Source organism: Tachypleus tridentatus, chromosome 13 (genome assembly GCF_004210375.1).
Source record: "Tachypleus tridentatus isolate NWPU-2018 chromosome 13, ASM421037v1, whole genome shotgun sequence".
NCBI classification, from domain to species: Eukaryota; Metazoa; Arthropoda; class Merostomata; order Xiphosura; family Limulidae; genus Tachypleus; species Tachypleus tridentatus.
Window position 1 is genome coordinate 64,374,263 of NC_134837.1, and position 19,128 is coordinate 64,393,390.

General features: G+C 35.0%; 1 protein-coding gene and 1 long non-coding RNA gene across 6 annotated transcripts in view; one reads left to right on the forward strand and one right to left on the reverse strand.

Annotated features, from left to right (window-relative positions):
- LOC143238269 (RNA binding protein fox-1 homolog 2-like) overlaps nucleotides 1-8,448 on the forward strand; it is a 112,466-nt gene extending 104,018 nt beyond the window's left edge. For all 5 annotated transcript variants that reach the window (XR_013020484.1, XR_013020485.1, XM_076478357.1 and 2 more), the window contains exon 11: nucleotides 6,204-8,448. Coding sequence is in view for 3 of the 5 variants with exons in the window: in XM_076478357.1 (XP_076334472.1) it covers nucleotides 6,204-6,248 (45 nt within the window). In the remaining 2 variants the exon portion in view is untranslated. The remainder of the gene's footprint in view (nucleotides 1-6,203) is intronic.
- A 5,471-nt stretch (nucleotides 8,449-13,919) lies between these two features.
- Nucleotides 13,920-17,637, reverse strand: LOC143238273 (uncharacterized). Its single transcript, XR_013020489.1, has 2 exons — nucleotides 16,014-17,637; nucleotides 13,920-15,511 (listed from the first exon to the last, which is right to left on the reverse strand). It is a non-coding gene; the product is annotated as an uncharacterized LOC143238273 (long non-coding RNA).
- Nucleotides 17,638-19,128: the final 1,491 nt, after the last annotated feature.

Sequence of the window (19,128 nt, forward strand, 5' to 3'; positions counted from 1 at the left end):
GGCTGGTCCACTTGGGCTATGGTCAACCAAGTACCAGTGTTGGATGTTCTCAACAGATGTTTTGGACATTGTGTCTGGTGTTGGTGTCTGGGTAGAGTGCTCACAAAACCTTGGTGTTCTGCAGTTCTTGTTTAGCATTGTAATGCTTTCCCTCGTAGGACTTCATGGTGGGTGGGATCAATGGGCACCAAAATATTCGTTTTTTATTATGGATCCTCCAAATCAAAATAAAATAGTGAAAAACAGGCCTTGCATAAGTAAATGACAATGTCATGGAGATTCTTAACAGCAATCTTCAACTTCTTCAACACCTGTACCTCTTTTTCTGATATTACATTCTTTATAGGACAGATTTTTAGGGGAAAATCTCTCCCTTTTTTATTCAGAAGAGACTAGAGGGGCTTGCTGGCTTTCCTAAGTCAGTCAGAAAGCAACATTCTGGGGGCATCATGGTTGCAACATCCACTCCAAAGCAGAGTGAACTCCTCTTTCATTTGAAGGCCGTTGGGGACATACCCATGCTACTCATCATGAGGAGTTATTGTTGAGAGAGATTTGAAGAACATCCCCAAGTCATAGATCAACACTGGTTTTTCCACCCAAAAAGTTTCTGCAGTGAGACATATCTCCACTCACAAAGATGGAATTATGATGCCAACCAGTGACCTAATTTTGATGTTTACATTACAGTGCCCATCTGCCACCATCAAGGAAGATTATATAAATTGCAGAGTACATTCATATATTCCTAACCCTCTCTGATGTTTACAATGTTAGCAGTTTGGTCATTCAAAGACATCATGTTGTGGTTCCTTGACATGTGCTCCTTGCAGCAGCAAGGACCATGGTGCCTTTGGGTGTGAAATGGACCTCATTGTGTTGACTGTAATGGCTCTCACCCATCTTACTTTCATTTATGCCCTAGGTTGGTGGGGAAAAAAGGTTCAATGTTTGATAATGATTCACAGCATTTCTTACCATAAGGCTCGAAAGTTACTGTTCACCACTCTATCTCGGATGTATGCTGCTGCACTCCATTCCATTGCTACAGTGAGAGTGCAGAAAGATCTTTCAGTGTCTCTGTCAGAGTTGTTTTCAAACCACTTTAAGAATCTTTTGCCCTCCAGGATTACAAGAGTTGACAAATGAAAGTCAACACCTATCTGTATCTCCGCCATTTTTTCAGTGACTTCACTTTGTTTTGCTCTGGCTTCTAGCATTATCTCGGGTCTGTCTTCATCTTTGGCTCTGAGATGCAGAATGATTATTTGTTCATGCCCTCAGTTACTGGAATCTTCATCTATTGACAGAGACCTGCCCATTTAACCCAGGGCAGGATCCATGGAAAACAATTACCTCTTTCTGCTAAAGAGAAAAGACATGGTCAAAACCAGAAAGGTTCTCTACCCAGTTCTTCTTCAAGTAAATAAAAATATCCACATTGATACAGTAGAACTGTCAAGGTTTCCATTCTACAGTGGAACCCCTTTAAAGCAGCCACATTCGGGACTGAGACAAACTGGCCAGATTAGAGGGGTGGCCTAATTAGAAGGGTTCCACTGTACATAATTAGGGATTATGAAAACAAAAAAAAGGGATAGCGATTGAATAACCACTTTCAAGGGCCAGATTAGAGGGGTGGCAGCTTAGAGGGGTTCCACTGTAATTTAGATGACATCAAGGCGCTGATTGATTGTTATTATCTTGAGAGTCTTTCCTTATAGGAAACGTTTTTAAAACTTTCCAATATAGTCACCTTTTATCAGTTTTCTTTATATTGCAATGACAGGTTGTGTGATGGACAAGTGTATGGAGGTGTGGCACTGCTGATTTACCAGAACATGCCCACTCAGTACACTCCTTGAGGCTGTAGCCTTCCATATTTCCTTGGGTTGTACCATCACTCTATGTTCTCTTTACCAATGTCCTGGAGAAATCTATGATCAATAGAACCTTGATGCTCTTATTGAATAGTTTCTGTCTCCCTTTTTAATCTTGGGGAACTTTAATTGACTTAATTGCCTCTGGGGAGGTGCTGATATTGGTGGGAGGGGTTGCTCCATAGAGCATATGCTCTTGGATCACAACCATTGAAAGATGATTGTGTGGCAACAGTAACTGACTATATTATCCAAGCAGCTGCTCAGTCTATTCCTAAAACTTCAACTTGTTTTCTGCAGCATCCTTGTCCATGGTGGAATTCTGTCCACCACACGGCATAGAAGGCTCAAAAAAGAGCCTGGAATACCTTTTGTAGGTATCCCACAACACATCGCTTTCCAGTGGACCCATGCACATGCTTGGCAGGTAAGACGTCAAAGCTAAAGGAATCTTGGGTTAAGTACACAGCTAGCATCTCTTCTACAACCAGTTCCAAAGTTTTATGGGACAAAATTTGGAAGGTCAGTGGGCAGTATACTTTCACTTTTCATTCCACTTTCCAATGGCCAGGAAGCTGCTGATGCCAAGAGCATTGCTGATACTCTCAGCAAAAGCTTTTCTCATGCATCTAGCACTTCTGCTTCATCCCCCACCTTCTTAGCCATCAAGATTCAGGCCAAACAATCGCCTCTTTCCTTTTGTGCTGATTGTCTTTATAACTGTAATCGGCCTTTATGCTGGTGGAATTCAAGCTTGCTCTTCATCAGTCTGGCAGTACATCAGGTGGACCTCATGTTACACTGAGATTCTGTGCCATCTATCTCCTGCTTCTCTTGCTATTCGTCTGGTTGTTTTTAACCAGAATCTGGCAGGAGAATGTTTTTTCTGATGTATGGCATCATGCTATTGTCCTACCTTTCTATAAGCCTGGAAAGGATCTGAAGATTCCTACAAACTATCATCCAGTTGCATTGATAAGCTGTCTCTAAGATCTTGGAGAGGATGGTTAATGCTAGTCTTGTTTGGTTCCTTGAATCAAACAACTTCCTCTTGCCCTCTCAGCATGGGTTCCAATGACAGCACCCTACCATGGACCATCTGATACGATTTGAAATGTTAATCAGAGAAGCCTATCTCAAGCAATAACATCTTGTTTCAGTATTTTTTTACCTTGAGAAAGCTTATGATCCTACATAGAGACACAACATCCTGCAAGATCTCCATTTATATGGGTTGTGTGGCTATTTACCCATTTTTATTAAATATTTTTTAACGGACACATGATTTTGGGTCCTTGTGGGTTTGATACATTTCTGTTCTTTCCCAGAGGAACTTAGAGTCTTTCAGGGCTGTGTCTTGAGTGTCACACTTTCCATTTTAAAGATTAATGCCATCAGTGGACAACTTCCCCCTGCAGATGCAAATGGTCTCATGTCAGTTGTTGGGCAAGAGGTTTATTGAGCGACAGCTAAAGACTACTCTCAGTTGTTTAGTGAAGTGGAACATAACAAACAGTTTTACCTTTTCTCACTCTAAAACCACTTGCATGCATTTCTGCTGGCAGTGGAGTATTCACTCTGATCCTGAGCTCCATCTCGGAGAATTTGTGCTTCCTGTGTCCCCGAGGCAAAGTTCTTGGGGCTGATATTCCACACATCAAACAGCTACATGTCAAGTGTACAAGGGCACTGAACATCCTTCATGTCCTGTCTTCACCTCTTGGGGAGCAGGTCAATGTTTTATGCTAAAGATCTGTCGTGCCCTCATTTGATTGAAACTGGACTATGAGTCTCTGGTCTATGGCTCTGCCAGGACCTTGGTCTTGAAGATATTGTACCCTGTTCACCATCAGGAGCTTTAAATCTGCACAGAAGCTTTTAGCTCTTCTCCAGTCCATAGTTTGTACACTGAGTCTCATGAATCTCCTCTGCAGTTTGTAACTTTCTTTACTGTATGCTTTAAAACTTTTATCATATAATCCAACCGGGGGTTGTGTTTTTTATCTCAGTAGGCCATGCTCTTTCAGAACAGATGGTCTACCCTTGTTCCTTTTGGCCTTCATATCCAAGCACAGTTGGCTGAATTGGATGTGTTCTTGGATGACATTGCTGTATCCACTGGTCAGCCAATTTCACTATGGCTTATTACCGTTCCTTAATGTGATCTTTCTTTGAGTCATCTGAGAAAGGTGGAAACTCCAAATTGGAAGTACCATCTTCTGTTTGTTGAACATCTTTCAAACCATCCTTCCATTCCTATTTATAAGGATGGTTCAAAATCAAGTGACTGTGTGGGCTCTACCATGGTTTGTTGTGGTTTAATGGTTGCACATAGAAGTTTCTGTGTTCACTGCCATTTCTTTTGCCCTGGATCACATAGAAGTTACGCAGTACACAAACAGTACTATTTACACTGACTCTTAGCTCTCTACTGGCCCTGGAATTGCTTCATGTTAGTTCTTACCCTGTTCTCATCGATATTTGAAAATGATTGGCCCATTTCTCTTTTATCATCTACTTCTATCCATTTTTTCTGGATACCAGGCCTTTTGGTATTCATGGGAACAAGCTCGCTGACACTGCAGCTGTCTGTCTGCAACCGTGTTTGTTCCATGCATGGACTATGGTCCTATTTTCAAGGCTCAGATCCATGACAGTTGGATTGAGCACTGTGATAAAAAATCTTTTTCAAATCAGGCCATCTATTGTTTTTTGGCCACCTTGCTTCTGTAAGATTCAGAAAGAGGAAGTTGTCATTGGTTACAGTTTTTTAAGTCATAGTTTTCTTTTATCAGGGACTGATGCATCAATGTATGGTCTGTGAGATACTGAAGTCATAATAGCCCACATTTTACTGTTGTGCCATCATTATGACTGTGAGCAATGGCAGTGTTTTAAAATTTTTTACTAACTGATTGTCACACTTTTCATTTTGAAGAATAATGCCATCAGTGGACAACTTTGCTGAGATTTGTAAAGGGTATTGGCTTTTTAAACTCTATTTCAGTTTTTACCAGTTGTTTAAAGTTTATTTAGTTTCATATTGATTAATTATTATATTTTAAGTGTTTTTCTTAAAGGAAGCTGGTTGAAAGCTATAACATATAAAATACAAATCAGCAAAAGTTTTCTTATAACATATTATACATTTAAATTTACCATCTTTATTCTGAATAAAGATTACAGGTAGTTGGTGTTTAGCTGTAAACTTGATATTAGGATGTCTTCTATTAAGATAATTCAGAAGAATACATGTTCAACAGTAATAAAGATATCATCTGTATGTTGGTTTAAAGGACATTCATCAAGCTATACTTTTCATGGTGACACTGAAACAAGTTATTGAGTGACAGGGCTAATCCATATACACATCAACATCACCTATTCGATCATATAAATCATTGTCAAATTGAAAATGCATTTCCTTGGTGATGAAATTCACAAGTCTTTGCAACAGATGCTTAGGAAATCTCATTTTAATATTTTCATGTTGATATACAGTTACTGAAGGATTATTAATGTAGAAAAATTAACTACGCCATTAACATTGTAATTGTTTATTTCTTAGGGAATAGCTTAAAGCTGTCTTTGATACTGTATTAATTTTCTCAGATTTAAGGATCGAATACTTGTATTCAAAACTACAGGAGTTGTATGTGAATATAAATGTCCTAAAGATATTTTGTTATGTTGGATTTACCACTAGGTGGTTACTAGTATGCACATAAGAATGTAATTTAAAATCTACATCATTTTCTGGTATTAAGAACCATGTGTATAGTGAACTGTTGAACAGGAAAGTTAAAAGCCCTTGAAAAACAGGAACTGTGTGAGGTCTATTTACTGATAGACTTCAACTGAGATTAAATGAAGAATTTTTTACTTGTTTGTATGTTTTGTTGTTAACCATAAAGCTACATAGTGGGCTATCTTTGCTGTGTAGAGCTTTATTATCAAAACCTAGTTCTTAGCATTATAAGCTTTTAACACTTATCACCAAGTCATTGAGGATGGCTTAATAAACAGGGTAGTGCAGCTTGTTAATTACTAATTCCATGAGCATTGTGAATTTTTGTGATAAATAAAAACTTGTTTTAAAAAGTCATTTCTGACTTACCTCATTAATAAACCATGAATATTTACACCATTTAATTCCTGAAGTAATTTTTCAAAGCAAATGAGCTGCTACTGAATGGTATCAAATCCCAAATGTTTTGTTTTTAAATCAAAACAAAGTTGTCAGTTTAACTAATAAATTCTGTAGTTATTTACAAGCAAGTACAAAATCATTGTGTTACCTTGAAACTGTCTGTTTCTGTCTAGGCTGCAGTCTACCGGAGTGGATACAATAGGTTTACCCCATATTAAGTTGAAGAAACCTGGTTTTAGTTTGAAACAACTTTTATATGAAAGCTCAGATTTGTTACCAGGATAACAGAGAATCTCCGTATTGGTTATTTTTTGTGACATCGACTGCACCAGACAGTGTGATGGGATTTTAGGAACTGCCTATATTCACATGTAATACTCGCACACTTTCAAAGCTTTTTATCATTCACTATTTATTTGTTATCTGTTTTTAATGGAAGTCTGTGTAAGTTAATCCATGTTTTTGTGTATGCCTCTGTCATTGTATCTCTTTGTTACCTTATATTGTGCATTGTTAAATGGATTTTTGCATATTTTTACCAAAGTCTGAAAATAAGTATTAGTTTGGCTTCCGTGTTAAAGGAACGAGGCTTTACACCAAGTTCTAGTCACGAAAGATTTTTTTTCTTTCCTTGTTTAATTTCCATTTCCAAATTGGTTATTCCATTCAAAAACAAGACTTACTGATTCTAAAATTATAACATTATGTATTTTCTTCATTCAACTTTACTTTGAAATCTCTTTAATGATGTCCTGATCTCGTACTGAAACATTTTTAATGGTTGCAACATAATTCATTTAAATCTATGGACTTCCATATTTAATAAGTAACATTATAGTTTAAAACTTTCAGAAAAGACAATTATACTCAACAGTGATTGCTGTACACCATTTGTTTCTTCAGTGTATTGTTTACAGAATTAGGTAGAAAATGTTTATTTTACATAGTATAGGCAACTATGAAAACAAAAAACTAATTTGTTGATAGATCTTGAGCAAAATAATTATTGGTACTTCATGTAATCAAAACAATCTGAAGGACTTCTATTTCATGTTGTGTTTGTTTGTCCCTTAAAACATTTCAGCAGAGTAAAACATTGCTATTTTTCCATGTTTACAGAACAGTATCATGTTGTTTGTTGGTTAGGAGCACACATGGAAGTTATAGCCTAGACTACATAGTGTGGATGAATTCTGTAAAAAAAAATATATTAAGACATTACCAAAGAGAGTAACACCTCTTGCACAATAACAAGAAGATGGCAGCTTTACATTTATTATTTGTTTTGCAATCTTTGTTGAGATTCAATGAGATTTATCATCGTCTATGTTCGTGGCAGTTAGGCATGCAGAAGTTTCACATAAAATCCAAACTCCTGCATTTCCCTCAGATGTAGGTAACAAAACAAAACCTCACTGTTTTAGTATTTAACTGTTTTTTTATAAGAACATGTCTTATGATCTAGAAATAATTTGGAAAACAAATCAACAGATTTGTAACAGGACTATCATGGGCTATTGAAGTGGATGTAGTTTTCTTATTTCTTTAATGGAAAAGAGAAATTTACCATGAAGTGATTAGAGTTATAGAAAGTCAAAAATGTATCAAAGGTTTTAGAGAGAGAGTGTGCCACTGCAGCTGATCTATATATATATTATACTTACTATTCTTTGATTTCTTAGCAAAGGGAATAAATACTATCAATAGACTGTGGTAATGATGAACTGTAACATTGGAGGTTTCATAATTTGTTTTTATTTCCTGTGGACCTCTTACTAGTATTATATACTTCCTGTACACTAATAAATAGTATAAAAATGTGTTTTTTCCTCTCTTTTTGACATCATTAGATCAAGGTTTGAACCTTTACAGTTATTAGACAAATTACTAGTTATGGTCAGTATAGTATAGGCAAACTAGTCAATATAAGGATGACAACAAAATCTGTTCAAGATACTAGTATTAGTGGATTAATCATACAACATTTCTCATATGTCTGTTTTCAAGTTTTATAAAAGACAAAGCTGACATGGACTATTGAATTATTGGTAAGACAGAATACTTCACATATACTATTATATGCTTATTCAGAACACGTTTTGTCTTACTAAGCTGAAAGGCATAGACTGTGTCCTCTCATTACTGTAGAATCAACCGACCTATATTATAGTAGTAATATTCATGTATGAAATTTTCTTATGTATTATATATACATCATCTCAATGGTCAAACCCTTAGCGTAGTATATTATTTTATTTATTGGTTACTGTATCAAGTAATGTATACCAATGTGTGTTAAAATTAAATTCTAAGAATCTCTTTTTTCTTATTTAAAGCTCAGAAGCTAATTACATTGTAGAGCACCTGTTTAAACCATAGAATCATGATTTTGATGAAATAAAAAGTTTTTTTGTGAAACTATTTTATTATTCATGTGTCCTGTAAAAGCATAACCATATACATTATTACATTCTGCAATAAAATAAACTGAAAGCTTACTCTATGATACACAACCTGATAAACCAAATTTTTGTCACATTTTTAAGTCCCATACTTTTGTGTAAATTTTGACAAAATTTCCAAGCATCTATAACAACAACAACAGAGTCATAACTTTCAGAAAGTGTAATTTTATTCATACATGAATTATAACATAGTTATTTACAACAATGATAAATATTTCTCCATGTGTTTTCTATAAACACTGGGTTTCTTCTGGAAAATGTTTCTTAGAAATCCAAGATCTGAAACAAGATCACAAGTTGGTTAATGAGATGAGTAAGTTATAAACTATAATAAATAACTATGCAAAAAAACATTTACCTGTGTGGAAGTTGAATATTTTAAAGACCTTATAATACAGTAATGTTAAGCATATTACATTTTTAAACACTATGGTCCTTTATGTATTTTAAACAATTAGAAGGGTCTAAAATAACTATTCCAACCACACTATATTTGTCAGGTCCATCATCAGAACACAATTTGCATAAGCTATGTGAAACAACAGTGCTTGTTATGGTGTGTATGTCTGTCACAAGATGGCAAGGAATGAACAAATGTATACTTCTAATGAGATAGTAGCATTAGCCCTAGTGCATTTTTAATCACTCCATTCTTAATTAAATCTTTCAGGGATTTTCAAAAATTAGGTTATCTAATAATAATGAACCAAACTGTGCTATATTTATCATAGAGTGAAAATCTAGTCCTTAAAATATACATTGCATTCAAAACAAATCTTACCAATTGTGGCAAAATCTTTTCCAAGTGATCCATAGTAACCTCTTTTTCTGCTGAATTCTAATGAAGGAATAGAATGTTTTCATTCATGATAAAGCCAAGTATCTCTAAATAAAGTTAGTTTCTATGAACACATACTAATACTATAATAATTTCACTTACAACAGTAGTAGTATCAAGATACAAACATTTCATTAACTTCACCACTCACAGCTAATGTAAAACTACTCCAGGAATAAGCGAACATACATAGTTTTCTGAAATAGTGATCAGGAAGCAAACAAGCATGCTGAAAAAGAACAACTGAAACAGAAACGTTGAGTTTGAAGAAAAAACTAGAATTGTCAGTTTCTGTAGTCACTAACTTACTTCAGTCATACTGTGATCGAGAAACAGGAATTTATTGTACTCATCTCTACTGTTAAAATATCTTTTATTGTGTCACACTTAACATGAAGTATAAATAATGACAGAAGTTCTGTATCTAGAGAATAACACAATCATCATGTTAATATACAACGTCTCCATCACAGAGAATGGTAGTGGAACAGGAGTGACAGTTTCCATCACATTTGTACTTAGGTGGGAGAGAACTGAGTGGAGAACCCTTGAGTTTTCAGCCACACCATTTTCCTTTATTAAAAGAAGGTCTGCTGACCTCTGTGGATGCTGTCCTGGGTTAAGTGGACATGTCTCTGTCAGTAGACGTAGGTTCCAGTGACTGAGGGTGCAAACGAATAATCATTTTGCATCTAAGGGTGAAGAAGATGGACCTGAGCAGATACTGGAAGGAACAGTGGGGACATAGACAGGAGTAGACGTTGACTTGTGAACCTGCTTATCCATAAAGGGCAAACGACTTCACATGGTTAGATAATGACACTGTTGGAGACACCTAATTAGCTGTCTACACTGTAGCAGTGGAATGAAGTGCAGTACCATTTGTCCGAGATTGAGATGGAAACAATAACTTCCAAGCCTCAGGATAGGAAATGTTGTCAACCACTTTCAAATGCTGTACCTCTTTCTCCTCCATTCAGGACAAGATTGGTATTAAGAGGGGTGAATCACCACAATGATGCAATGAAGGTCCAGTTCACAGTTATGGACAACATGGCCTTTGTCACTGTGATGCAACAATATGCCTCTGAATGTCCACACTACTGACACTGGAAACATTGTAGTAGGTTAGGAATGTATGGCCATACCTTACAATTTAGATATCCTGCCTCTATCAAGGCAGGTGGATATTGTGATGTAAACATCAAACTAAGATATTGGTCAGCAAAATAATTCCATCCTTGCAAGTAGATATATGGCAAAACAGTAGAAATGCCTTGAGTGGAGAAATCAGCGAGGACCTCCACCTTAGGGATGTTCTTTCAATCCCTTTCAATGAGCACTCCTCAGGAGGAATTGAAAGTAGCATGAGAAGTGACATCAACAGGTATATTCCCAGTGATCTTCTACCTCAGGAGAAGTTTGTTACATGTAGGTGTAGATGTTTCCACCAAAATGTCTCAGAGCATAAATGCCTGACAAACTTGGAAGAAACAGCAAACCCCTGTTGTTCTTTCTGAATGAAAAAGTGAAACATTTGTCCTAAGGATTTGTCAGATAAAGAATAAAGGATTAAAATTGAGGTACAGAATCTTACAGTGGTGGTGACTGTATGAAAGTCATCTATGCATTGTTGTTTACCTATAAGCTTTTTTTTTTTGGAAGATTGGGGGATCCATAATAAATAGAGAATGATTCAGTGTCCACTGGACCCACCCACTATAAAGTCCTACTAGGGTATGCACTACAATGCCAAAGAAGGATATTGCTGCATTGCCAGGGTTTTATTAACACTATACTCAAACACCAGCATCAGAAACAATAACCACAACATCATTTGAGAATGTTCAACACTGGTACTCAAATTACCCTAGCCCAACAGAACCAGCCAGATGTCTTTGGGATGGGGGGTGAGCAGCACCAACCTACAGGAATTCAAGCCCAAAGTGGTATGTTGGGGTTGAACTTCTCAACCACCAGAATCCTCTCCTCCCTTTCACAGGTTTCCATGCATGGCAAACAGGTGGGTGGATGTTCAGATCCCAGAAAAGGTAAACTGAAAATACAAAACTTTACCTGGGAGGTCCCTTCACCACATACAGGAATCCACCTAGAAGGGAGCATTTTTGGAGTGCCACAGCTAAACAATATATGCAAAGCATTCTATTTTTGGAAGGTCTGGGGACATGCCTCTCCTCCAACAATTTTTAAAAACTTAAAATCATGAAACTGAATCTTGATCAACATTTTAACTACAAATACTTCATACACACAATACAATGTACTGAATTAAAAGTAGCATGTTTTAACATAAGTAGTCAAGCCATGACCTTACTGGATCCTATTTCCCTAATCCAAAATAATAATTTCCTTCTTGAACACCTGAAAATGATCAGACTTGGTGTTGAAAAAAAAAAAAAAAGATAAAATATTTGGACACACTAAATTAGAATTAGATCATCCATACCTTTTACACAAAAGTAGTGGTAAGTGGAGTACTGCAGCTACATTTCAAAAGATTGGCATTAACTTGACTTACACCAAAATTGTATTCAACAAGCTCAAATAAAAGTAATCCAAAAAAAAGTTTTGTATAAAAAATTTCAAAAAACTTCTGAACCATCTAAACTTAACATAAATATCTATATACACTGCAATATTGTTATGCCTCTATGATGTATAAACAAAATACTGTGATTAGGCTCAGACTTGATATTGCAAATATTACACATTTTGTTCAGAAATGTTTTTATGTATATATATATTACTTTTAGGCTAATGAACATTAAATGTTTTATAACTCTTTTCACCTTTAAAAGAAACAACACACACAGAGCCTCTGAATGCTTTTAAAGATCCAAGACAACATTAATATTATTTTGTTATCCAACTCAAAACATATTACATAAAGTAATAAGGTAAGTCATTTCTAAGTCTGGTTCCTTAAAATTAGCAACACAAAATATTCAAATGACATATGATACAATTCATTGTACTTCTCAAAACTTAAACTGCTACACAGTTTAAAGTTAATTGTTTCACCACTTAATGTTAAATATTTTTTTTTTAGAAGTAGTTGTTTCAATTTTATATTTTTTGAAAAACTAGTTAAAAATAAATAGTTGTAAGAAGATACATTTGTCTTTGTTTTCACAAAAATTTGCCAATTTTTCTCCAAAATTTACTAGATCACACAAAAAATTCTGTATAGTCCAATAGGTTTGGTTTATTTTGAATTTTGCACAAAGCTACATGAGGGCTATTTGCACTAGCCATCCCTAACTTAACAGTGTAAGACTAGAGGGAAGGCAGCTAGTCATCACCACCCACTGCCAACTCTTGGGCTACTTTTTTACCAACAAATAGTGGGATTGACCATCACATTATGGTGTGCCCACAGCTGAAAGAGCGAGCATGTTTGGTGTGACGGGGATTCAAACCCATGATGTTCAGATTACCAGTCAAGTGCCTTAATCACCTGGTCATGCTGGGCCCAGCTACAACAGGAAGGTCCAATGTTTAAACTCCACCACTTCACATTTTTAGCCATGATGGTGTTATAACAGTAACAGTCAATCCCACCATTCATTTATGAATACCTACATTATTAACAGAAAGCAGGTTATGCTGACTGGATGCCTCCTCCAGGTGTTTTGTTTCTACAGAGGGGATGAAGATTTTCTCCTTAAACTCAATGAAAGCTCAGATTTGTTACCAGGATAACAGAGAATCTCCATTATTGGTTATTTTTGTGACATCGACTGCACCAGACAGTGTGATGGGATTTTAGGAACTGCCTATATTCACATGTAATACTGCACACTTTCAAAGCTTTTATCATTCACTATTTATTTGTTATCTGTTTTTAATGGAAGTCTGTGTAAGTTAATCCATGTTTTTGTGTATGCCTCTGTCATTGTATCTCTTTGTTACCTTATATTGTGCATTGTTAAATGGATTTTTGCATATTTTTACCAAAGTCTGAAAATAAGTATTAGTTTGGCTTCCGTGTTAAAGGAACGAGGCTTTACACCAAGTTCTAGTCACGAAAGATTTTTTTTCTTTCCTTGTTTAATTTCCATTTCCAAATTGGTTATTCCATTCAAAAACAAGACTTACTGATTCTAAAATTATAACATTATGTATTTTCTTCATTCAACTTTACTTTGAAATCTCTTTAATGATGTCCTGATCTCGTACTGAAACATTTTTAATGGTTGCAACATAATTCATTTAAATCTATGGACTTCCATATTTAATAAGTAACATTATAGTTTAAAACTTTCAGAAAAGACAATTATACTCAACAGTGATTGCTGTACACCATTTGTTTCTTCAGTGTATTGTTTACAGAATTAGGTAGAAAATGTTTATTTTACATAGTATAGGCAACTATGAAAACAAAAACTAATTTGTTGATAGATCTTGAGCAAAATAATTATTGGTACTTCATGTAATCAAAACAATCTGAAGGACTTCTATTTCATGTTGTGTTTGTTTGTCCCTTAAAACATTTCAGCAGAGTAAAACATTGCTATTTTCCATGTTTACAGAACAGTATCATGTTGTTTGTTGGTTAGGAGCACACATGGAAGTTATAGCCTAGACTACATAGTGTGGATGAATTCTGTAAAAAAAAATATATTAAGACATTACCAAAGAGAGTAACACCTCTTGCACAATAACAAGAAGATGGCAGCTTTACATTTATTATTTGTTTTTGCAATCTTTGTTGAGATTCAATGAGATTTATCATCGTCTATGTTCGTGGCAGTTAGGCATGCAGAAGTTTCACATAAAATCCAAACTCCTGCATTTCCCTCAGATGTAGGTAACAAAACAAAACCTCACTGTTTTAGTATTTAACTTTTTTTTTATAAGAACATGTCTTATGATCTAGAAATAATTTGGAAAACAAATCAACAGATTTGTAACAGGACTATCATGGGCTATTGAAGTGGATGTAGTTTTCTTATTTCTTTAATGGAAAAGAGAAATTTACCATGAAGTGATTAGAGTTATAGAAAGTCAAAAATGTATCAAAGGTTTTAGAGAGAGAGTGTGCCACTGCAGCTGATCTATATATATATTATACTTACTATTCTTTGATTTCTTAGCAAAGGGAATAAATACTATCAATAGACTGTGGTAATGATGAACTGTAACATTGGAGGTTTCATAATTTGTTTTATTTCCTGTGGACCTCTTACTAGTATTATATACTTCCTGTACACTAATAAATAGTATAAAAATGTGTTTTTCCTCTCTTTTGACATCATTAGATCAAGGTTTGAACCTTTACAGTTATTAGACAAATTACTAGTTATGGTCAGTATAGTATAGGCAAACTAGTCAATATAAGGATGACAACAAAATCTGTTCAAGATACTAGTATTAGTGGATTAATCATACAACATTTCTCATATGTCTGTTTTCAAGTTTTATAAAAGACAAAGCTGACATGGACTATTGAATTATTGGTAAGACAGAATACTTCACATATACTATTATATGCTTATTCAGAACACGTTTTGTCTTACTAAGCTGAAAGGCATAGACTGTGTCCTCTCATTACTGTAGAATCAACCGACCTATATTATAGTAGTAATATTCATGTATGAAATTTTCTTATGTATTATATATACATCATCTCAATGGTCAAACCCTTAGCGTAGTATATTATTTTATTTATTGGTTACTGTATCAAGTAATGTATACCAATGTGTGTTAAAATTAAATTCTAAGAATCTCTTTTTTCTTATTTAAAGCTCAGAAGCTAATTACATTGTAGAGCACCTGTTTAAACCATAGAATCATGATTTTGATGAAATAAAAAGTTTTTTTGTGAAACTATTTTATTATTCATGTGTCCTGTAAAAGCATAACCATATACATTATTACATTCTGCAATAAAATAAACTGAAAGCTTACTCTATGATACACAACCTGATAAACCAAATTTTTGTCACATTTTTAAGTCCCATACTTTTGTGTAAATTTTGACAAAATTTCCAAGCATCTATAACAACAACAACAGAGTCATAACTTTCAGAAAGTGTAATTTTATTCATACATGAATTATAACATAGTTATTTACAACTTAATGATAAATATTTCTCCATGTGTTTTCTATAAACACTGGGTTTCTTCTGGAAAATGTTTCTTAGAAATCCAAGATCTGAAACAAGATCACAAGTTGGTTAATGAGATGAGTAAGTTATAAACTATAATAAATAACTATGCAAAAAAACATTTACCTGTGTGGAAGTTGAATATTTTAAAGACCTTATAATACAGTAATGTTAAGCATATTACATTTTTAAACACTATGGTCCTTTATGTATTTTAAACAATTAGAAGGGTCTAAAATAACTATTCCAACCACACTATATTTGTCAGGTCCATCATCAGAACACAATTTGCATAAGCTATGTGAAACAACAGTGCTTGTTATGGTGTGTATGTCTGTCACAAGATGGCAAGGAATGAACAAATGTATACTTCTAATGAGATAGTAGCATTAGCCCTAGTGCATTTTTAATCACTCCATTCTTAATTAAATCTTTCAGGGATTTTCAAAAATTAGGTTATCTAATAATAATGAACCAAACTGTGCTATATTTATCATAGAGTGAAAATCTAGTCCTTAAAATATACATTGCATTCAAAACAAATCTTACCAATTGTGGCAAAATCTTTTCCAAGTGATCCATAGTAACCTCTTTTTCTGCTGAATTCTAATGAAGGAATAGAATGTTTTCATTCATGATAAAGCCAAGTATCTCTAAATAAAGTTAGTTTCTATGAACACATACTAATACTATAATAATTTCACTTACAACAGTAGTAGTATCAAGATACAAACATTTCATTAACTTCACCACTCACAGCTAATGTAAAACTACTCCAGGAATAAGCGAACATACATAGTTTTCTGAAATAGTGATCAGGAAGCAAACAAGCATGCTGAAAAAGAACAACTGAAACAGAAACGTTGAGTTTGAAGAAAAAACTAGAATTGTCAGTTTCTGTAGTCACTAACTTACTTCAGTCATACTGTGATCGAGAAACAGGAATTTATTGTACTCATCTCTACTGTTAAAATATCTTTTATTGTGTCACACTTAACATGAAGTATAAATAATGACAGAAGTTCTGTATCTAGAGAGAATAACACAATCATCATGTTAACATACAACGTCTCCATCACAGAGAATGGTAGTGGAACAGGAGTGACAGTTTCCATCACATTTGTACTTAGGTGGGAGAGAACTGAGTGGAGAACCCTTGAGTTTTCAGCCACACCATTTTCCTTTATTAAAAGAAGGTCTGCTGACCTCTGTGGATGCTGTCCTGGGTTAAGTGGACATGTCTCTGTCAGTAGACGTAGGTTCCAGTGACTGAGGGTGCAAACGAATAATCATTTTGCATCTAAGGGTCGAAGAAGATGGACCTGAGCAGATACTGGAAGGAACAGTGGGGACATAGACAGGAGTAGACGTTGACTTGTGAACCTGCTTATCCATAAAGGGCAAACGACTTCACATGGTTAGATAATGACACTGTTGGAGACACCTAATTAGCTGTCTACACTGTAGCAGTGGAATGAAGTGCAGTACCATTTGTCCGAGATTGAGATGGAAACAATAACTTCCAAGCCTCAGGATAGGAAATGTTGTCAACCACTTTCAAATGCTGTACCTCTTTCTCCTCCATTCAGGACAAGATTGGTATTAAGAGGGGTGAATCACCACAATGATGCAATGAAGGTCCAGTTCACAGTTATGGACAACATGGCCTTTGTCACTGTGATGCAACAATATGCCTCTGAATGTCCACACTACTGACACTGGAAACATTGTAGTAGGTTAGGAATGTATGGCCATACCTTACAATTTAGATATCCTGCCTCTATCAAGGCAGGTGGATATTGTGATGTAAACATCAAACTAAGATATTGGTCAGCAAAATAATTCCATCCTTGCAAGTAGATATATGGCAAAACAGTAGAAATGCCTTGAGTGGAGAAATCAGCGAGGACCTCCACCTTAGGGATGTTCTTTCAATCCCTTTCAATGAGCACTCCTCAGGAGGAATTGAAAGTAGCATGAGAAGTGACATCAACAGGTATATTCCCAGTGATCTTCTACCTCAGGAGAAGTTTGTTACATGTAGGTGTAGATGTTTCCACCAAAATGTCTCAGAGCATAAATGCCTGACAAACTTGGAAGAAACAGCAAACCCCTGTTGTTCTTTCTGAATGAAAAAGTGAAACATTTGTCCTAAGGATTTGTCAGATAAAGAATAAAGGATTAAAATTGAGGTACAGAATCTTACAGTGGTGGTGACTGTATGAAAGTCATCTATGCATTGTTGTTTACCTATAAGCTTTTTTCTTCTATTTTATTTTTTTGGAAGATTGGGGGATCCATAATAAATAGAGAATGATTCAGTGTCCACTGGACCCACCCACTATAAAGTCCTACTAGGGTATGCACTACAATGCCAAAGAAGGATATTGCTGCATTGCCAGGGTTTTATTAACACTATACTCAAACACCAGCATCAGAAACAATAACCACAACATCATTTGAGAATGTTCAACACTGGTACTCAAATTACCCTAGCCCAACAGAACCAGCCAGATGTCTTTGGGATGGGGGTGAGCAGCACCAACCTACAGGAATTCAAGCCCAAAGTGGTATGTTGGGGTTGAACTTCTCAACCACCAGAATCCTCTCCTCCCTTTCACAGGTTTCCATGCATGGCAAACAGGTGGGTGGATGTTCAGATCCCAGAAAAGGTAAACTGAAAATACAAAACTTTACCTGGGAGGTCCCTTCACCACATACAGGAATCCACCTAGAAGGGAGCATTTTTGGAGTGCCACAGCTAAACAATATATGCAAAGCATTCTATTTTTGGAAGGTCTGGGGACATGCCTCTCCTCCAACAATTTTTAAAAACTTAAAATCATGAAACTGAATCTTGATCAACATTTTAACTACAAATACTTCATACACACAATACAATGTACTGAATTAAAAGTAGCATGTTTTAACATAAGTAGTCAAGCCATGACCTTACTGGATCCTATTTCCCTAATCCAAAATAATAATTTCCTTCTTGAACACCTGAAAATGATCAGACTTGGTGTTGAAAAAAAAAAAAGATAAAATATTTGGACACACTAAATTAGAATTAGATCATCCATACCTTTTACACAAAAGTAGTGGTAAGTGGAGTACTGCAGCTACATTTCAAAAGATTGGCATTAACTTGACTTACACCAAAATTGTATTCAACAAGCTCAAATAAAAGTAATCCAAAAAAAAGTTTTGTATAAAAAATTTCAAAAACTTCTGAACCATCTAAACTTAACATAAATATCTATATACACTGCAATATTGTTATGCCTCTATGATGTATAAACAAAATACTGTGATTAGGCTCAGACTTGATATTGCAAATATTACACATTTTGTTCAGAAATGTTTTATGTATATATATATTACTTTTAGGCTAATGAACATTAAATGTTTTATAACTCTTTTCACCTTTAAAAGAAACAACACACACAGAGCCTCTGAATGCTTTTAAAGATCCAAGACAACATTAATATTATTTTGTTATCCAACTCAAAACATATTACATAAAGTAATAAGGTAAGTCATTTCTAAGTCTGGTTCCTTAAAATTAGCAACACAAAATATTCAAATGACATATGATACAATTCATTGTACTTCTCAAAACTTAAACTGCTACACAGTTTAAAAGTTAATTGTTTCACCACTT